Here is a 19,402-nt window from a genome sequence, read left to right on the forward strand (position 1 = left end):
CCCAACCCCATATTCTCGCTCGGGCAGATCAATTATCCTTTTCCCTCCAACCTCTCTCTTTTCCATATCGCCCTTTTCCCCCCTACAAGCTACAGCTTGCCTTTCACAATGGCTGCTTCCGCCCCTAATCTCTACAGCTTTGCGAATACCGATGCTTTGGCCCAGCAACTGAGGCCTTACGTCCTCCGGATCCAGAACTCCGCCTTGAGTCGTCACAGCACTTTCCGTGTCGCTGTCTCTGGTGGTTCCTTGCCGAAGGTGCTGGCGCAGGCTCTCCTCACGCCTGGAAATGGGTCCGAAGAAGACACTGCTCAGTTCTCCAAGTGGCACATCTTCTTTGCCGATGAGCGCGCCGTACCCCTCGACCACGAGGACAGCAACTACCGTTTGTTGAAGGACGAACTGCTCGATAAGATTCCAACGGAACTTGGGGCTCCCACCGTGCATACGATCGACCCCGCTCATGTCAATGATGAGGATCCCCAGGAGCTGGCCGACCTGTATCAGGAGGACCTCATGCGCTCCTTTGCGGCCAAAGACAGTGTGAAGTTGCCTGTCTTCGATCTCATCCTCTTGGGGTGCGGGCCTGATGGTCACACCTGCAGTCTTTTCCCTGGCCACGAGCTTCTCAGAGAGAAGGATGCTTGGACGGCAGCCATCAGCGACTCACCTAAGCCGCCCCCGAAGCGCATCACCCTTACTCTTCCGGTGGTCACGCACGCTCTCAACATCGCATTTATCGCGACTGGAGGTGGAAAGAAGGATATCATGAAGCAAATTTTTGATGCCGAGGAAGGAAGAGACTTGCCGTCCTCATTGGTCAACCAGGGTGCCGGTGAGAAAGTCAGCTGGTTCACTGACCATGCGGCCATTGAGGGCGTCGCCTTCCCCAGACGTGGCAGTTTGTAGTCGATGGGCGCACATGACCCAAATTGTTTTCATTCGATCAGACCTACGTGCACAGGTAATGTGAGGGATACGAGGGATACGATAGCTATCGGTGATTGCGCTTTTGCAACAGGTGTGGGAAACTTCTGCAGTTTCGTGTTGGAAATGACTGAGGGAAGTGGATGGGGCTGGGAGTTTGATAAGCGTTGTCGCTAGGACTGGATGACTTGTTCCGCCTTTTGTATCTGCGAGTTTCCCTTCTAGACTTCAGGAAAAGTTTGTGTTGTTATCCTGTGGATATCACAGACCGCTTCTCAATGAATGGACGAATGCTACAATCACGTGAATAGGCCCCAGTATTTGGCAGACGAAATCTGAAGCTCTGTATGGTCACTACAGTCGTTGATTAAAAAGATCAAGGGTCATGATTATCATGAGATCCATCATAGGTACAGTACAAGTTCCAGTTCCTGAAGTAGCAGTTCAAGTGTAACCAACTTCGACCAAACGTGCGTAGTAACAACCTTGAACCTTGTTAGGGGTGCTCATCGGGCTGCAGTGAGCCAAGCTTCCACTGGTTATGCGGAACCTTCACCGCAGCTGCCCCCGCCTGGAATTGCCGCCTTCAGCTGAACTCGGACCTCCACCTCTGCGACTCCCCCCAAGCACCATTTACATCGGTGTAGAAGAGGCTATGTCCGGCCTACAAAGCTCAATCCTGAATACATTGTTTCTTCCAGTCGACTCAGCGTCCGCAAATGTCTTGATCTACCATCATCATGCCGATTCCAACGCGCTCCCTTTCCCTACGTGAGACCCGTACCGGTAAGGTTAGTTGCACTTTGTCACCCCTTTATTACCTCTCTCTCATTCAAGTGACTGCAATGGCCTCGGAACACCTTTGTCAATCTGTTCTGCCTTATGCTTTTCCTTTGTGTGCTATTCCAATCCTCCTGTCTCATGATTGCTAACACAAAAATGTTCAGCCATTGACCATTGGGCGCTCTACTACCACCAAAGCCAACCCTCCCACAACCTCGACGGCAGCTGGCGGCAAATCCTCTTATCATGCCACCGGAAATGAGAATATTACAACACGAAACAAGAGCCTTCTGCCGGTCCGTGACGATGCCCGCTCTGCGAAACCCTCTCGAATTCAACAGCCGGCAGAGACTCGCCTGTCCCAGCGGCCGAACAAGACCGGGGGGAAGGGGTCTCAGCAGCAAGGTGAACCCTCGACACGCGAAGCGACCGGGGTAAATCGTCGCCAGAGCCTCATTCGACCCAGTCCGCTGAAGCCTATTGGACCTGTGAAGCCAACCGCTACGATAAGCACCCCTAAACAGGCCACTTTTGCACCAAGTCCTTTGTCCCCCTCCAAACAAGAACTAGCTCCCAGGCAGGATGGACGGCCCTTATCTCCCAAGAAATCCGATATGCCTCCCCCGTCGCTCCGACCCAGTCGATCTGCTTCCTTACGACAGCCAGTCAAGTCCAGCTCCAGCACACCATCCATCAGTCGCGGCCACGCGCGTCATCGAAGTCAAGGGGTCACGCTCAATGTGAGCCGATTGATATCCAAATTGGAGCCACCTTCACCGAGCACCACAACTCCGACACGCCCGAGAGCTCAGATATCGTTCCAACCGCAATATCTACTGTCAAAAAAGGCGGTCAATCCGGCTACAAAGAATCTGAGTGCTACCACGTCCGAGGATGCGGATGCTTCTTCATCACCCTCATCCTGGCCCGAGCTTGCAGCCTTGCAGACAGAGCTGTTACAACTAAGCCTTACGCACTCCTCATCTCTTCAACTGAAGACTTCCTGGACGGCCGATGTCGAAGCTCAACTCCGGAAGGACTACGAGTCCGTGGCCAGCAAATACCGCGCCGCGCTCGCTGCAGAGCAAGATTATCAGACGAAACTCAATGGACTCGCACTGCATTGCTGGTTTCGAAACTCTTGTGAGCACAATGGCCCACTCGGATTTGCGGAGCAGATTTGGATACTTTCTCGGGTTGCAGAAGACGTGTACATGGTGACGGAATCTCTGGAAGGGCAGTACACGGTGGTCGTGCAGAAATTTGAAGAGTGGTTTCAGCGGATGGAAGAGATTCGGCACCACCGGCTGCACCATGAGCACGAAATGTACGACGGCGTTTTTATTGATTCCTTAGACCGCACTTGGCAAGAAGAAGTGTCGGCTTTATCTACGAAATTGGACTATTGCTCGCGGCAGCTACAAAGCCTGGATCTTCTAGGGTACGGAGAGTTGGAGCGATTCGACAGCTCTGCGCTGTTTCGCATGGTTAAGAATCTCGAGAAGACGGTGAACCTGATGATCGAGGAGCTGCACACAATCCGTAAGATTGAAGGCGACGTTGTAAGAGCGGAACGGGCATGGGTTGGTCAACTTGCTCGGAGGCTGGTGAGCGCCATGCCACTCCAAGAACAGCGACAGGGACTGTGGAAGAAACAGACCTTCATGCAATCATGATGCATTGTTTACAATCGCTTTTCTTTCCTGGCGGCGAGTCCTCGTTTCTCACCCACCATGGTTGAGCGGACAACATGTGCAGGGACCAACCTATTTATCAAACAAGCAATCCTTCTGGAAATCAGAAATCAGTGCACCGGATTTGGTCGGACGAGAGATCGATTGCCGTAAGCGTTGCCCCGGGCCATGGATTCGCCTGGGCAGAACATTGGGGGGAAGAGGTTGGTGGGGGGTAAGTAAACCAGCAATGCATCATGGGGTCATCAAGGGACGAAAAAACCGGTTCTAGCAGGCTCCCGGCCGCTCATTGGGAGGCCTGGCTGATTCCTACACTAGGTAGCCCTGCTCACTAGCTGCCTTGCGTCGCAAGCGATCGGGCAACCCCTTCCAGGACTTGTGCATAACGCGACCCGGCTGTCAAAAGGGCCTGTCTCAATTCTAGAAGGTAGGCATTGCTACACTTGAAACCTTGATTTGGGTCAAGGCTAACCCGGGACCTAAACACTAGTCCACCCAAAATTTCGCTGTAGACACCTCCTTCCACTCTGCCTGTCCATTTGACAGAGTTTTTCCCCTCGACACGCGATGTTGAAAGGCCAGGCCGTATCAACAGCATCTCATCACCCCACTGTCAACTGAATTTTGTTTAAAAACGACGGTTGATACCCGCCAGATGAGAGTTTGGTGCGCTGGTCAACCCCTGAGCGATTCGTGTGTGCCCTGGTGGTTAGACTGTACCACCTATGGCCATGTTTCACCGCTGGCGATGCCGACAGTAGCGTACAGATAGACCTTGGCTTCATCGAGCCGGAGTTTCTCCAGTGGACCTGGGCTTCCTGGAAAAAGAAAAGGAAACAACCCAACACGGCCGCGCACATCCATACAGCCCGTATTTCTTCTCGCACCGAGGCCAGAAGCAGAGGAGTTCAGTGCAGATGAGCGGACGAAAATCCACTCCGAACCAGTTGTTGAGCTGTCAAGCCGACAATCGTCCCCACCATGTCCCAGAGACTGTGCTGAGACGAAGCAGGGAAAAACTGGGAAAGTGGGAAGAGGAGAAGAGCAATGGATCCGGTTTTTCTCCTGACCGGGAAGCGCGATATTACCCGTCGCTCCTCTCGCGACTCTTGCAAATAGACTGAAGACGACCTAAATCTTTCTCTTTTCTTATTATTCTCCCTATGGACCGTCCCGAGAGAGAACAGAAGATACTGTACAGTGATATGCTGGTGCATTGCCCTAGTTCATCTCGGAGTCCGTGCTCCAGTAAATCATTGCTCTGCTCACTGTGGTTCGGAGTTGGGGAAAGAGGAGGGGGGGGAGGGGATTAGTTTAGAAAGCGAGAGAAGGTCAACGAACAGTCCGACTTTCAAGGAGCTGAGCCGGGAATAAGATCCTCACCGCGTCCATGCGGGCGGGTTGTGATGGGAAAAGGGAGGGATCAGTCACGATTGGATGAGCCGAGAGGAGACGGTGGGCAGATATGAGATTTATATAGAGATTGCTTTTTCGCCGGGCTTCGGCTTTGCTCAACCGACTGACGGATGATGGACTGACCCATCATTTCTGGGGGAGACTAACTCTGACTAAGCGAACATGGGGACTTTTGTCGTCATTCCCCTTTTTTCATTGTAGTTTTTTTTTTTTTTTTTTTTTTGGTCCTTTGCCTTTTTTCTTGGATTCAATTTTTGATTTCGCTGGCAGCACAGCAGAAGTTAGTGTCAAGCTTAAGTTGAGCGAGCAGTCAAGTGTCTCTCCTCGCATTAGGGTCATGCTCATTAATCTCCCCCCTTCAGCCGTGTAACTTCGTACCGAGATGGGAGGTAAAGAGATGGGTTTACCTCGACCTCTAGCTGCTTGCTTGCTTGCTTGCTTGCTTGCTTGCTACTCAGTCCCTTTTTCTCTTTTAGTTATCATGCGCTCAACAGACCGTCCGGCCGAGTAAACAGACCGTGGCCCCATGCATCCTCCTCAGTTGGTCGAATCATAGACATCAGATGGGGGGATCGCGGGTCTACCCAGATCGGTGACCTTCCTCCTTTCAGTATGGTAGACAATTGAGATGGGAGTCTAGTCCCAGGCCTAGAGGATTTACTGTGGCTGGCTGTTAGTGTAAAGAGGCTGTAAGGTTGTCACTCACTCACTCACTCGCTCACTCGCTCACTAAACTCAACTTACACTCTTGCCAGTCACCCGACAATGCGGTGAAATGAGACAAATACTTACTACCCTTACCCTTTCCCCCCAATATCTTAGACCACTGCGAAACGAGAGAATAAACGACGTCTCGGGAGGAGGCAAAGGCGAAGAAGATCAGGGCAAAAAGCAGGAGAGATATGATCAGAATGCCATCATTCTGCGCGCAACTCGGAATTAATCATGAGGGGGGAGGGGGCGAACCGGCTTACCTACTTCACCAGCAATCATTAACATCATTAACATGAAGTATGTACATACAGCACACAATAAGTTAGTAGTACATAGTAAGTATCTGCAAATAATATGGTGAATTGATTGATTGCCTAGCTGGTACCTAGCTACTCGAATACCTAGTTAAGACTACATGACTACTACCTCTACTGCCAGGTTACTGAGTACTACTGTTACTGTGCTCAAACTGTGGTTCTGGGCCCAGACGGTGGATCTTTTGGTTCCTTTTCTTGCCCTTTTCCCTTTCCTGTCTCTTTCTCGACTTTCCGTCGTTCTCTTCTCTCCCCCTCTCCTCCGCTTGCTGCTTATTCAATTGGCTTGGCTACTATATCCTGCCGTCGTGGTCGTTTTCTAACTCTGCTTGCCTACCTTACTACAACTGCTAATACTATACTATACCCTTTGCTCATCGCTCTATCCTCTTCGATCTTGTTCCTTTCCCCCTTTCCCCTATTTATCGTCAACACCATTCATCATTCCCCTCTCCACTGACTTTCTCTTTTCAGCTTGGGTCCATCGAAACTACTCGGTACTCTTCTGGTACGAGAGTCGGTGTTGCGACCCCATCCATTGGTTCGTTCCAGGAAGAGATCGGGTGCACAGTCCGGAATCTGGTCAGCTTTCTTTCTCATATACCCGAAACAATCTGGACCCCAGTCCGTCTTTGGGCCTACCTAGTATTCTTCCAAGTTGCCTTCCCACTCACTCACTCACTCTCGTTCTTTCTACTATCTCTCTTCCCGCGCTCTTTGCTCTTCCCTAACCTTTTCTTTTACTTCCACCACTTCACTTGACACCACTTGACTCAAGCCAACTCTACTTAGACTGCGAATCGCACGGTGACACCTTCACTGGAAATTCATCTACTTGGACTTGCTGCTGTACCTGCCAGGTGTGGATGGCTGCAGACCTGTCGACCGTGTCCATCACCAGTCACCACAAGATCTCCGCGGGCCTGCGTTCAGTTTACTTCTTATGTCGGGCCTCGCCTCACGCCAGGATCAGCAGCAACTGAGAGCTTTGCGCCGCCGTTTATCTGCGCGAACCCCAGTCTGACGTCATTCGGGCTGCAGTGGTTCAACTCCTCTTTTTTTTTTTCTTTTTTTCCTCTCTCTTTTCAACCTCTCCCCTTCTTTCCACATTCCCGCCGCAGCGCAATGATCCACACTTGTTCGGTAATCATACCGTCTGACACCTGGTAATTGTCTTGTAACAAGACCGCCAGTCTCGATCACCAAACCCCCCCACCCACCCACCCAAACCCGGCTTTACCTCCTCACCCCCCCCCTCCCTCCACAATGAAAGAGTCTCTCTACGATCGTATCTGGCGTCGAGAATCTGGAGGATTTTCTCACTTGGCTGGCATTCGTGGCCTTTATGGCTCTCCTGAATGGGTTCAGGACCTTGATATTGTAAACGAGCTCGGCGGTCACTCGGGTTGTGTCAATGCTTTGAGGTATGTATCTATCTGCCTATCTATCCTCATTCCTAACTCCCCCATCCGGAACCCTCGGCTGGTTCTGAACTAGTATATGTCTTGTATTTCTCCTTACCATCTCCGTTATCATCATGTTTGATTAGAATTTATTACCCCTAGTTTATGCACCATGACGTTCCCGCCTTCTGACAGAGAACAGCTGGTCGCGGTCTGGCCGCCTGCTGGCTTCGGGTTCGGATGATCAGCACTTGAACATCTACGCCTATCAATCCGACTCTTCAGCAGCACCCTTTGCCCTCAGCACCACCATCGACACTGGTCATACTGCCAATATCTTTTCCGTCAAATTTATGCCACATTCCAATGATCGAACCCTAGTCTCGTGCGCCGGGGACTCCCAGGTCCGAGTCTTCGACATTGAGTATTCCAGTAGCAATGGGCACCTGGGTGGAAATTCGACCTTTGCTTCATCGGCAAGAAGTCGACGCTTTCAGAACTTCTTCAACACCTCTCACTATCTGAGCCCGATAACCACCAACGCAAAAGTTTATCGTAGCCATGCCGACCGGGTCAAGCGCATAGTTACTGAGTCGTCTCCGCATCTCTTTCTGACCTGTTCGGAGGACGGAGAAGTACGCCAATGGGATCTGCGACAGCCCTCCTCGGCCTATCCCAAACCTCTGGGAGGCCAGGGCTACATGTCTTTCCGATCGGGACAGGATCACGATGATTCCAATGTGCCCCCGCCGCTGATCTCGTACAAGAAATACCGCCTGGATCTCAACACCATCTCATGCTCTCCTAGTCAACCACATTACATCGCGCTGGGCGGTGCACATCTACATTGCTTCCTGCACGATCGGCGCATGTTAGGTCGGGACCTCATCGCCGAGAGGGGCGCCTCAAGTGCGTCTCCTGGGAGTAGTAGCCAAGGAGCAGACGTTTTGGATGACGCGACCAAGTGCGTTCGCCGGTTCGCGCCTGATGGGCAGGATCGCATGAAGACTCGGGATGACGGCCATATCACAGCCTGCAAGATCAGCGATGCGAATCCGAATGAGATGGTGGTCAGCTGGTCGGGCGACCACATCTATAGCTTTGATCTCATCCGCAGCGCAGATGCGAGAGAAGTGAGATCGCAGCAGTCATCAGTGCGGGCAACACCTGCGCCGCGGAAACGTCGATACAGCACAAACCGCAAGCGAAAGCGACACAATGGCACGTCATTGTTATCCGACTCGAGCGGTAACCAGCCTCCCTCGCGACGTCGACCCAGAGACCCTCAGGACGAAGGCGAGTTGGCATTTCGTGTGCGTTACGGCAATGGAGAGTCAGAGGACATTCCTATCCAATCTCTGACGCAGCGTCGGGCTGAGGTTCCGGAGAGCTTACTAGAGCAATCGAGGCTGGCAGTGCTCAGTGACGCTCAAAGGCTCAGCATGCGTATTGCCAAAGAACTAGTCAAGCTTCGCAAGGCTCTTTTCTCGCTCGATACGTCAGCGCGCGAAGAGCTCGAATTAGCTAGTGCAACGGATCTGACGCCTTTTGGCGAGTCCTTTTCCACAGCATTGGGCCACGCGGCCATCTGTCTGCCGCAGATGAGTGAGGTCATGCGCACATGGGGCTATCCGCTCAATCCTTCTTCAGATATGGTGCGCTTTCAGCAAACTCTGCGTCGTAACCGAGAGTCCGCCTGGAGCTTTGTTCAGGCTGCAGGAACGATAGCTCGAGCTCTAGGAGGCGAGCTTCAAAATCCGCCTGGGGACGTTGACAACGAGATGGAGCAGTTTCAACAAATATCGCCGCTGAAAGTTGAATACGCGCCCGATCGCAGAGAGCAATTTGGTTATGACTTTATCAAGGCCATCATACTATATGTAGAAGGGGGTCGAGAAGCTCTGCTGTCGGGCTTCAAGCGTGGTCCCATTCGTCGGGACACGCTCAGCAGATTTCCTATCCCTGAAGCCGCGGATGACCGTGCGATTGAGTCAACCCTCATTCCTTATCTTCAGCGGCTAGCGGGAGAGGCCCCGGTGGTGAACGTTGATGCATCTAGGTTCGAACACGACGAGGCTCGTATTCTTTTCTCAACTCAACGCGAAGCGGTAGCCGCCTTCGCCACTGCGATCAGGACGTCAGCTCAAACTCCGGTTGACGGCGGAGCATCGAACGGGGCCACGCACGGCGGGGCAGTTGACAGGGCAAACTCTAACGAGACACCTCCTCATGCCCTCGATTTGTTTCAGCTTACACAGTTCTGGGTGCTGAAGGTGGCTCGCGGCATACTCGTGGAGAGCGGGACCGGCGTCAACTATGCTTTTGTCAACAGAGCCTTTGGAGGCTTCCGGGCCACGGTGGCGCCTGGCTCTGAATCAGATATGGATCCGGAGAGGTCACAGAACGACCTGGAAACAAATATGGAAGAGGAACCTATCCGCGACGTACGGTTGAAAGTACTCCGGGGCCAGCAACTCAGCAGAGAAGCATCCGATGACTGTCCCAGCGAAGCAACCGAGTCAGTCTCGTCTTTAACTGGCATCCCAAGCTTCCCAGGGTGGCTGGACATGGGTAGTGAAACCGAGAATGACTCGGAGGAGAATGAAGAGGAGGAGAATGAAGAGGACGGACTTGACGATGCTGAGGACGATGATGAAAACGAAATTGAAGACGACGACAATGATGATGAGGAAGAAGGGGAGGAGGATGAGTTTGATCTGGACTCTGACAGTCCAGCGGACGACAGCGATGACGACTCCGAGGCTGAAAGTCGCATGTTCAGGGAGTACGGGCTGCACCCCAGACAAAGAGAGTATGTGCATTTGGATGTTCCTTGTTCCTCACATACGCGCGTGTATCGCGGCCACTGCAATGTCAAGACAGTCAAGGATGTCAATTTCTATGGGTTGGACGATGAGTTTGTCGTCAGTGGAAGTGACTCGGGCCATATTTTCATTTGGGATCGGAAAACATGCAAGCTAGTCAACATCCTAGAAGGCGACAGTGAGGTCGTCAATGTGGTCCAGGGTAGGTTTGCCGAAGATAGGAACCGTTGATGCCCAGTGGTTAACGATCCTTTGCAGGACATCCCTATGAGCCTACTATAGCCGCTTCTGGGATTGACAACACCATCAAGATTTTCTCACCCGACCGCCGTGCACAGGATGACGCTCGCCGTGGAATCAACATTCTTGATCCCGATAACCCCGCCAATACGCTTGGGCCTAATGTGAGAGGGATTGGGGGGTTGGCTACTCGAAAACGCTTACATGACAGTTATCGAATCATGAATCAGAATGATGTCGATCGCCAAGGCGGGATGAGCGAGGCGTCAATTACCGTACGTGCATTTCCTCGCGTCGGAGGGATTCCCATGCTGATACTTGTGCAGAGACACATGCTAGCCCGTCTTGCTACCACCTTGCGGGACCAGCAGTACAATGTGGAGGCTGGTGGGGAAGGGGAACATGCCACTCTGGTTTTGGATGAGAACAGCTGTCATGTAAGTGAGAATAGTGTTGGCTGGCTCGAACAGGAATTGATAGTTATGATGCCTGCAGGTGATGTGAATCGGTGGGTCTTGCCTAACTCTATGTCACGGCCTACACGGTGGCCTCGAACCGGTCAATCCCAGTTGGCTGGCGACACTTCCCTCTTTGTCCTCGTTCTATCCCTGGTCTTTTCTTCAAGTCTGATCCCCCTATCATCATCTTACTTGGTTCATGCAAGATTGCTGTCATGCAACCTTTCGCAGCATGTAGCTTGGCTGTCAATATGCGTTCCATTACTGGATATATTTCGGTACGAAAAGCATTTAAACCCACAAAGTCACATCATCCTCTCTGAAGATACTTCGTGGATATCCATGGATATGAAGTTGAGCTCGGAGGACGCATTAAAGTCCACGGTAGTCAGGTCCAGGTCTGTATTGTAAGATACTTCTGTAGGCTCGCTCTATCTCCACGTGACTGGATTCTTATCGGTTCCCCGCATTTTCGATCCCTCATCCTGAAATTTTTCCTCTCCTTCGCCCTCGCCAGATTGAACGAACGGATTAGGATTCTCCGACAGTCAAAGATGCCAGCCCTGCAGGAACGAGCTGATGTAACAACGCGGCTCTACGAAGATCCTCACAATCCACACCTTTACTATGAGCGAGGTCTCGTGCATGAGAAACTGGGATTCCCCGATCTAGCGTCGGCCGATGCGTACCGCGCACTATCTCTCCTCGACTCGGTCGTTGACCCGGACGGCTGCGAATTTCACGCCCGACGCAGATTTCACGACTCTCCGGAGATCACGGAGTCAAAGGCTCGCGATAGTAACAACGCTGCTGATGACGCCGCCGCCGCCGACGACGACGACGACGATGACCAGTTCACTCCACTTACGCAGTCCGAATACGATGCCCTCATTCACCCCGTTTACGCCTTATTAGTCCGCTCCCTCGTCAGCTGTGGCTGCTTCCGTGACGCATATGAATTCTGTGCACGGGGCTTGGGTAGTATTGGCAGCACTAGCGACAACCAGACCTCCTCAGACCGTGAAGCCCACGCCACCTTAGCGGCACAACTGGCGACATTGCAACGGGAGTTCGCCCGCCGACGCAATCTCCCTTCCTCTACCACGGAGATCGTGATTGACGATCCCAGCGCCCTGCCGGCACAGGGTCTTGCCCGCCGCGTCCTCTACCCCTGGAACACGCACGAACCCGACCGCAAATCCCCCGAGACTCTGGCCCTCCTGAACGGAAAGTTACGGACGGTGGCGCCCAAGTGTGAGGTCCGGGCTGTCGCATTACCGGCGCTGCACTCTATCACTATCACCAAGCCGAACCCCTCTTCCTCCTCCGAACCACAAGACCAAGAACAAGAGCAACCAGAAGAAGTCAGCATCCAACTGGGGCTCTTCGCCAAAGAAGACATTCTGCCCGGCGAGACCATCCTCCGCGAAAACTCGCTGTTGACCGCCACCAACCGTCTCCACGACGACCTGTGCGACGCCTGCAATGGCCCGCTCCCGGAGCTCTCGGCCGACGCGCCGCCCGTGGCGTGCGCCAACGGCTGCGACGACACGATCTTCTGCTCGCAGGCCTGCCACGACCAAGCCCAGCAGGTCTACCACGGGGCCGTGTGCGGGCTGATGGAGAACCTCGAGTCCATCGGCAAGGACATCCCCGACCCGAAGGACAAGGCAGACTACCTATATCTGCTGCTGCTGGGGCGGGCACTGGCGATGGCGGCGACGCAGGAGGTACATCCGCTGGAGCTGGGGGAGGTGAAGTTCATCTGGGGCGACTTCGTGGACTATGGCCACCCCGACCCGCTGGACCCCGACCCCGGCGCATCGGGGAATGATGGCACCCTCCCCTTCTCCTTCCAGCTCAACATCCTCCAGCCCATGCGCCTCCTCGAGGAGATGGAGATCGACCCCTACGCCCACCTCCGCCACTACGACACCTGGGTCCTCAACACCCTGTACGCCAAGTTCCGGGGCACCGCCTCCGGCCGCCTCTCCACCTGGGACGGCGGGCCCGAGCTCTGCGCCGTCCACCCCCTGTGGTGTCTGGCCAACCACTCGTGCGACCCCAACGTCCGCTGGGAGTGGGGCGGCGAGATCACCTTCGTCGCCCGCGCGGAGGCCGAGCGCGCCGTGTGGAATCTGCCCTCCGAGGCCGATGCTGCGGCTGCGCCCACGTGTAGGCGGGTCGGGGCCGGGATCAAGAAGGACGAGGAGATCCTGAACCATTACTGTGATATCGGGCTGGGGGTCAAAGATCGTCGGGAGTGGGCCCGCGGCGCCCTGGGCGGCTTCTGTCTGTGTGAGAGGTGTCGGTTTGAGGCCGGGGAGATGTGATCTCCTCCTTTTTGCGTGTCTCATGTGCATCGCGTGCATGTGATAGGATGGTAGGTAGGGCGAAGGGTCCCTGTGCTTTATGGATTGCGGTGATATTAGAGATTGATTTGAGATACCCCTGGTGGTGATAGACATACATATATAACAGGCTAGATATATAGAAGTGGATAGGACGGCTAGTAGGGCTAACAGCTTGTGAGCTGCCGTACGTTTGATGTCCGTTGGTACTCTACAAGAATCCCATAATTGATCATATCTTAGAGTGAGTCTTGAAACATGACTAAGGCCTGGCTGCATGTTTGTCTTTTTTTGATCGCTTCAAACTAGATACACACTATAATGAGGCCCGATTAATCCCATGATAAGCACAACGGCGGCGAAAAAAAATGACATTTTGAAGTCTTCCCTTCTTGACCCACAAACTTTCACTCATCAATGTATACACTACTAGTCACGGCCTCGGCGGGGTGGGGTCTGCGAAGGCGATGCACGGCGGCGCACGGGCGACCGCGAAGGGGACCTCGAATCTGAGTACCGTCTCCGACCTCCTCCTCCTCCTCCTCCTCCAGCCCGCGGTGGTGCTGGTGAGCGGGACGTGCTAGCATCGCGGCCACGACGGATGGGCGCAGGCGGCCGCCGCGCCGTCACCGACACTGACCTGGTGCGAGACCGAGACCGAGACCGAGACCGCGAGATGCTCCTGGCAACCCGCCTGCGGGGAGGAGAAGGCGATCGAGATTCGGAATACCGGCGGGCCCCAGCACGGGCTGCGGGCGCGCCGCGACGCGCAGGAGGGGGCGGGGTCACGGACCGAGAGGGTGATCGGCTGTAACTGCGACCGCTGCCGGCCTGTTTGCGGGGTGGCGTGACCGAGCGGGATAGGGAACGGGCTCGTCGAGTTGGGTAGGGACTCACACTCCGACGAGGGGAACGGGAATCGTAGGAGCGATCCCGGCCTCGGCGAGGACGGGGGCTCCGCGAGACGGATGAGCGTTTACGGGGCGCAGGTGATCGCGACCGAGACCGACTGTAGGAGACTGAACGTCGACGGTTCTTAGAGACCGGCGAGGGAGACCGCGACGGCGTGTAGCTGTAGCTTCGGCGGGACGAGCCCGACACAGAGCGGCTGAAGGACCGGCCCCGACTGACAGAGCGTCTGCGGCGGCGGCCTGGCGAAGGGGAGCGGGAGTAGGAGTAGGAGCGGGAGCGGGAGCGGGGCGAGCAAGTCGAGCAGCTGGTGGGATGCGACGAGACGGAATCCGCGTCTGACTCGTCGCCTCCATCGCGCTGAGGCAAGGCAGGGATGGTGGGCTTGGGGAGGTTCTTCAAGTGCTCGCGCATGTCTTCCGTCAAAATACCCATACCGATACTGGTGAAGTAGTTGATCGAGAAGCGGGTGTTGCGTGGGTTGTCCGTTGGGAACATACCCTCGAAGCTGGGGCGCAGAATCTCGTCTCGCATGCGTTCTTGAAGCTTGGGCAAGCCCATGTGCTCCGCCAGGTCCTGGAACAAGATCTTGATGAAGATACGGCTACTGGACGTCGTTTCTTCTTCATTCATGTGAATGATGGACATCACATGCCACCCGATGGCATCGGTGCTGATCATGTGACCGAAGAAGCGGGCGATGTTGCGTAGTCGGTTGGTTTCGTATCGGTGGATGGTGTCGTAGTATTTGGCAAATGAGGTTTCAAAGAGGTCGGACCAGAAGCGGTTGATCTTGGCGAATCTCTCACCGATCAAGCCGTAGAATTTGGAATAGGTGCGCTCCTGCGAGCAGCACTCGATGACCATCGATGGAAGCTCGGACTCGAGACCCGTTGGTAGGGAGATCTTCATCAGCTTGTGACAACATTCCTCGAAATCTATACTGGACATGATTGTCAGGTAAATTGTTCTGCGGAGGTTGACAAGGTCTGCGTTGGTTTGATCCTTGATGTCCATCTTCCGCTCTTCTTCCGACTCTTCATCCGAGCTGTCATCATCCTCGTCCTCATCCTCATCCTCTTCATCGTCGCTGCCTTCTCCTAGGATGTCCGCCTTCAGCTTCTTGTAGGCCTCTTCGTGTTCCTCCCATTGCGCATCGTACTTGAAAATGTTCAGCCCGTCCTGAGTGTCAATCTCATCGTCAAGGCCAATCTGGTGTGTGATCTGATCTTCTTCCTCGATCAGGTCCAGCTCCTCCTTGATCGCGGGGTTGTCCTTGTATCTGTCCTTGCGAACCTGGAACAGCACCTCGATCATATACTGCACACGCTTATCGATATCCGCCTCGTGAAGAATGTTGCGGAATTGGTCGAACACCGCGAGCGCAATGGGTCCGCTCATCTCTTCCAGATGCTGGCCAACTTCCCGTGTGAGTCCAACCGCAATCTCAACACTGTCGTCCGTAGGCTTGTGGAGCAAGAGAAGAAGAATCTGGGCAGCCAGCATCTCGTGGGCAACCTGCTGGTTGCACAGATGGGCGATGAAGGTGGTAGATGATATGCAGACAGCCTTGTCATTTCGTTTGAATGCCTTCCGGAACTGTACAATCAGCCGATTGAGCAGGAGCTCTCCGACCTGCGGCAGCTTTGTGTTGACGATAGCAGCCATGGCAGCGTAGATGGGCGTGAAGGGCAAACTAGCCGCCTGAGCTTTCATGATGCTCCTGCAAAACAGACCGCGGCCGCGCACCAGGTTTTCACCAAACAGCTCCGGGACAATATGCTTGATGTTGGAAACGTTGACCTTGTTGATCAGACCATTGATCGACTTCTTTAACGCCTCCCAAGCCATCCGCTGATATTCCTTGCTGGTCTTATCGGTGATCTGTGCCTGCAGCGCACGCAGTCGAGCCGGGGGGATATAGGTACCGCCCGACCGCATGTTCAACAGCTTCTCATACTCGGCTTTGGCGGCCGCCTGCTTCTCCTCTTCCGTCATCGGCTTCCTCGCGGCGGCTTCCTGTTTCTCATGCTGTCGAACGCGCTCCGCAAGCTGACGCTCTCGCTCGATGGCGCGCTCCGGGTCGATGCGCGGCGCTTCGAGGCCACCATCGTGCGAGTCGCCTGGTGGCGAGCGGCGACGGTCGGGTGAAGGGGATCGAGAGGGAGGTGAGCGTTTGCGAGATGCTGAAGGTTGGGGAGAGTACGAGGCATCTGGGGGCGGAGTCGGCACTCGCACCGCAGACTGCAACACAACGGGATCCGTCATCCTTTGTTCGGGGTCAAAATCCAGGATTGCCCTGACAGTGGTGGTGAACCCGCGGGATAACACGACGTTGGTCGGAGCTCTCGTGATGGGCGGGCGGCGAAAGAAGGGAAAGGAAGTCTTAGCGCGGCGCCCCGTCACGATCACGTGAGCGTGGTTGGAGCCAGGCTGGCGCCCGGCCGCGGGCAGTTCCAGTTGTCTCTCTGCCATGCGCATTAAGAGCCCATCTTCACTTATCCGTCATCCTTCTGCGTTTCTCGCTCTCCCTTCATACATCCCCCCGCGGCTCCATAATTGATCATCAGTATGGTATGTGATACGTGGTTCTACTTCTACTGAGCAATATATGAGATGACAATCACTTACACTGAACAGCTGGGCACTATTGTCGGATCCGCCATGCTTCTGGTCGCGACCGCGATCTTCCTCTACTATACCACGTGGACTTTGTTGATGGTATGCTTGCTCATCTTCCCTCCTCACAGCATAGTTCTGCACAATTGCTGACAGCTCGTTAGCCCTTCGTTGATCCCGGTCACCCTCTCCACGACCTCTTCCCTCCGCGTGTTTGGGCCATCCGTATCCCCGTCTTTCTCACTCTGCTTGGTTCCGCTGTGGTCGGCACCTTCATAGGCATTGTTATGATCAACAGCAACAAGAAGAAGGCTGCCAAGGCACAGGCAGCTGCTGCAAAGAAGAAGTCTTGAGATCTGGTCTCGTGGGACTGGAGACTACGTGGCATTAATCGTGTTCGGTTGTACAGTACTTATTTTCTCCGCGATTGTTGGCAATACAATTTTGAATTGGAGTCTTTCCCCAAGGCTTACGCCCCAGGTAGGCTTCATGGCAAACTTCATGGTTAGTACTCTCAGATATAGAACCAAAGGTGGTAGAAGGCCAATGCAAGTTATTTGCGAGGACTGATATAGGGGGAAGGAATAGTCCCATACTAGACGCTAGCCCACGGCTAGTCATCTCAGTATGAGTGGTAAGCACCATGTGGGTTCCTGTAACGGAGTATTTGTTTGCCATGAAGTTGCGTAGCTGCTCAGGCTTAGGGAAGCTTCGCAGTCAACGCGTTGGTCCAAAATCCGTAGCTCTTGCCAGTATACTGTGCATAAAAAGTGGAGCCAAGGAGACTATCATCACGTGCTCGAAGCTGGGGTTTTTTATAGTGCATGTTGCTACACTCCACGTCAATAAAATACAATAGAATGCAATCACCACATCCCGACTTGGTGAATTTAATCCTCCGATACGTTGGGTGCAATCGCCAACCGTATTTTCGTGGCCAGGGCCCCAGCCTTACGGGTCTAGACACCAGGGCAGAAACATTGCACTACCTTTCAAGGTAGGTCTAGATCTCATCCATGGGACAGGGCTGTAGAATGTCTACCAGACCGCAGGCATAAGCACCAAACAAAGCAAGGCAACCTCAAGCCTGCACCGATGAAACATGCTTAGCTCGTACAGTACGTTGTGACTGGTCTCATCGACTTCTCGTAACATTAGCCTCGCAGTGTATCGGCCATACACCATGCAGTATTGCAGGTATACTGACTCCGCATTGGCCCAGGAGCGGGAAGGTCATTATGATAGAGCAGCATGATGTGGACTTAACCCAAGCTGGACAAACCCCTGTCTTTAGTACTTTACGGCTGGATACTGTCTGCGGAAACCAAAGTATCCTCATCTCGGGCAGCTAACAGGGGGTCTTGCTGTGATTATCCTTCAACTGATGCCAGAAGACTCGATAAAAATGGCAAATTTGGGCGGAGGAGTTCAACAACAGTCTATACTCTACCGCACTGATCTGAACCCCGGAATCGCTTGATATATGTGGGAATGGAAAGTCCATTTTATTAGGCAGACAGATCCGGCAAGATTGAGTGAGCTACAACGGAGCTCAGATCGCTAGCTCATGTCCGTGACTTCCATCTCGAGGGCAAACGAGCATGGGCTGCAGTGAAAACTGTTAAGGCGTTGTCAAATCGCGGTTAGAATCTCAGGGAAAGATCGTCGTATGTCTGACTCCGCTTCATGAACTAGTAAACAACCTATCGCAGAACACGCTGTCCCACAAGGTTTCCCAGCGATTTTTTAAAGAAAGACGGGCTCTGTCGATATGAGCGGTGGATGATCCGAGGACCCAATTAGTATCTGTGGTCATGAAACAGATATTCATTGGACTGCTCCGTATGTGGGCTCAAAAAGCACGGAACAACCTTTTTCAGAGGTTCCTATGGCCATTGGATGACTCCCAATGTCGACACCAATGACTGAAAGGACATGCCATCAGATGACCTGGATCTCGTTACTAAGCCGGAGAATGAATGCTTCAAAATGCACGAATGCGAAATGCTGCCCGAGGCAAGTCTGGCAACAAGATGGCATCATTGTTGAACGATAACAATTATCGTCCTCAATTAAGTAAGATTATGACTTCCCTGCCAGTCCAGCTGCATTCCTCAGGTCCCCCTGCAAGCCAACCGCGTGGTAATGGAAGTAGCACCGATGACGAGCTGTGCGATCATTCGACGAAGAGAGATCCTTGGATACGGCAGGTCACAGGTGAGGCGCTGCTGGCTTCCCAGGGATTTAGGAGAGACCTACCCGAAGAGGGGTGTGGTGTGGATAATGTCATGTTGACATTTCGAGAGACATTTGTCAAATCTCAAGTTATATGAAGGGCACACCGGGGGAATGGGCAGCCACCACGTAAGATCTCAGTCACAGCCCTGTGAGAGGGGGGGAGAGAGAGAGAGAGAGAGAGAGGAGGGGGACGTGCCAATGACCGACGGGGGCCTTACAGATGATGGCAGTGCAGCAGCTCAAGCGGGGTCCCCGTGACTTGAAGGGGGTGGTGAAGGGTCAATGACCCGACCGCCTTTTTCAAGCCCCCCAGGAATAGTTGGGCCCGGCCAGGGAATGCTCCTCACCATAGTTAGCCACCAGCCAGAGTCCAATGCCTCAAGAGTCCCGAGTCCCCTTCATGCGGATCCACTGGAACCTGGAACACTGGGGAGGATACAGGCAAGGACTGTTCCAGTCCATCCATGGTCAACAACACATGCACAGGTAGTGATGGCTGTTTGGCTGCATC

At 53.8% G+C, this 19,402-nt stretch overlaps 6 protein-coding genes across 6 annotated transcripts; 5 read left to right on the forward strand and 1 right to left on the reverse strand.

The window, feature by feature from the left end:
• BO72DRAFT_450247 (6-phosphogluconolactonase) lies at positions 1 to 1,287 on the forward strand. The gene has a single exon (XM_040945210.1). It carries the CDS (start codon positions 109 to 111, stop codon positions 907 to 909), a length of 801 nt encoding a protein of 266 aa, XP_040798815.1. The 5' UTR covers positions 1 to 108; the 3' UTR covers positions 910 to 1,287.
• A 380-nt stretch (positions 1,288 to 1,667) lies between these two features.
• Positions 1,668 to 3,386, forward strand: BO72DRAFT_498627 (uncharacterized protein; the record flags this gene model as incomplete). The annotated part of the gene is made up of 2 exons (XM_040948788.1): positions 1,668 to 1,718; positions 1,875 to 3,386. The coding sequence occupies 2 exons, from the start codon at positions 1,668 to 1,670 to the stop codon at positions 3,384 to 3,386; spliced, it is 1,563 nt and encodes a 520-aa protein (XP_040798816.1).
• Positions 3,387 to 7,067: 3,681 nt separating this feature from the next.
• BO72DRAFT_450251 (WD repeat-containing protein) lies at positions 7,068 to 10,948 on the forward strand. The gene is made up of 5 exons (XM_040945211.1): positions 7,068 to 7,272; positions 7,454 to 10,278; positions 10,335 to 10,591; positions 10,643 to 10,753; positions 10,812 to 10,948. Exons 1-5 carry the CDS (start codon positions 7,115 to 7,117, stop codon positions 10,818 to 10,820), a joined length of 3,360 nt encoding a protein of 1,119 aa, XP_040798817.1. The 5' UTR covers positions 7,068 to 7,114; the 3' UTR covers positions 10,821 to 10,948.
• A 380-nt stretch (positions 10,949 to 11,328) lies between these two features.
• On the forward strand, positions 11,329 to 13,107 carry BO72DRAFT_434205 (putative MYND domain protein; the record flags this gene model as incomplete). Its single annotated transcript, XM_040943231.1, has 1 exon — positions 11,329 to 13,107. One exon carries the CDS (start codon positions 11,329 to 11,331, stop codon positions 13,105 to 13,107), a length of 1,779 nt encoding a protein of 592 aa, XP_040798818.1.
• A 251-nt stretch (positions 13,108 to 13,358) lies between these two features.
• On the reverse strand, positions 13,359 to 16,370 carry BO72DRAFT_409299 (MIF4G-domain-containing protein). The gene has a single exon (XM_040942399.1). The coding sequence runs from the start codon at positions 16,300 to 16,302 to the stop codon at positions 13,555 to 13,557; it is 2,748 nt and encodes a 915-aa protein (XP_040798819.1). The 5' UTR covers positions 16,303 to 16,370; the 3' UTR covers positions 13,359 to 13,554.
• A 143-nt stretch (positions 16,371 to 16,513) lies between these two features.
• Positions 16,514 to 17,215, forward strand: BO72DRAFT_434211 (dolichol phosphate-mannose biosynthesis regulatory protein). Its single transcript, XM_040943232.1, has 3 exons — positions 16,514 to 16,608; positions 16,675 to 16,755; positions 16,818 to 17,215. Exons 1-3 carry the CDS (start codon positions 16,606 to 16,608, stop codon positions 17,004 to 17,006), a joined length of 273 nt encoding a protein of 90 aa, XP_040798820.1. The 5' UTR covers positions 16,514 to 16,605; the 3' UTR covers positions 17,007 to 17,215.
• The last annotated feature ends 2,187 nt before the right edge of the window (positions 17,216 to 19,402 follow it).

This window comes from Aspergillus fijiensis, assembly GCF_003184825.1.
Source record: "Aspergillus fijiensis CBS 313.89 unplaced genomic scaffold BO72scaffold_44, whole genome shotgun sequence".
Classification (NCBI taxonomy): Eukaryota; Fungi; Ascomycota; class Eurotiomycetes; order Eurotiales; family Aspergillaceae; genus Aspergillus; species Aspergillus fijiensis.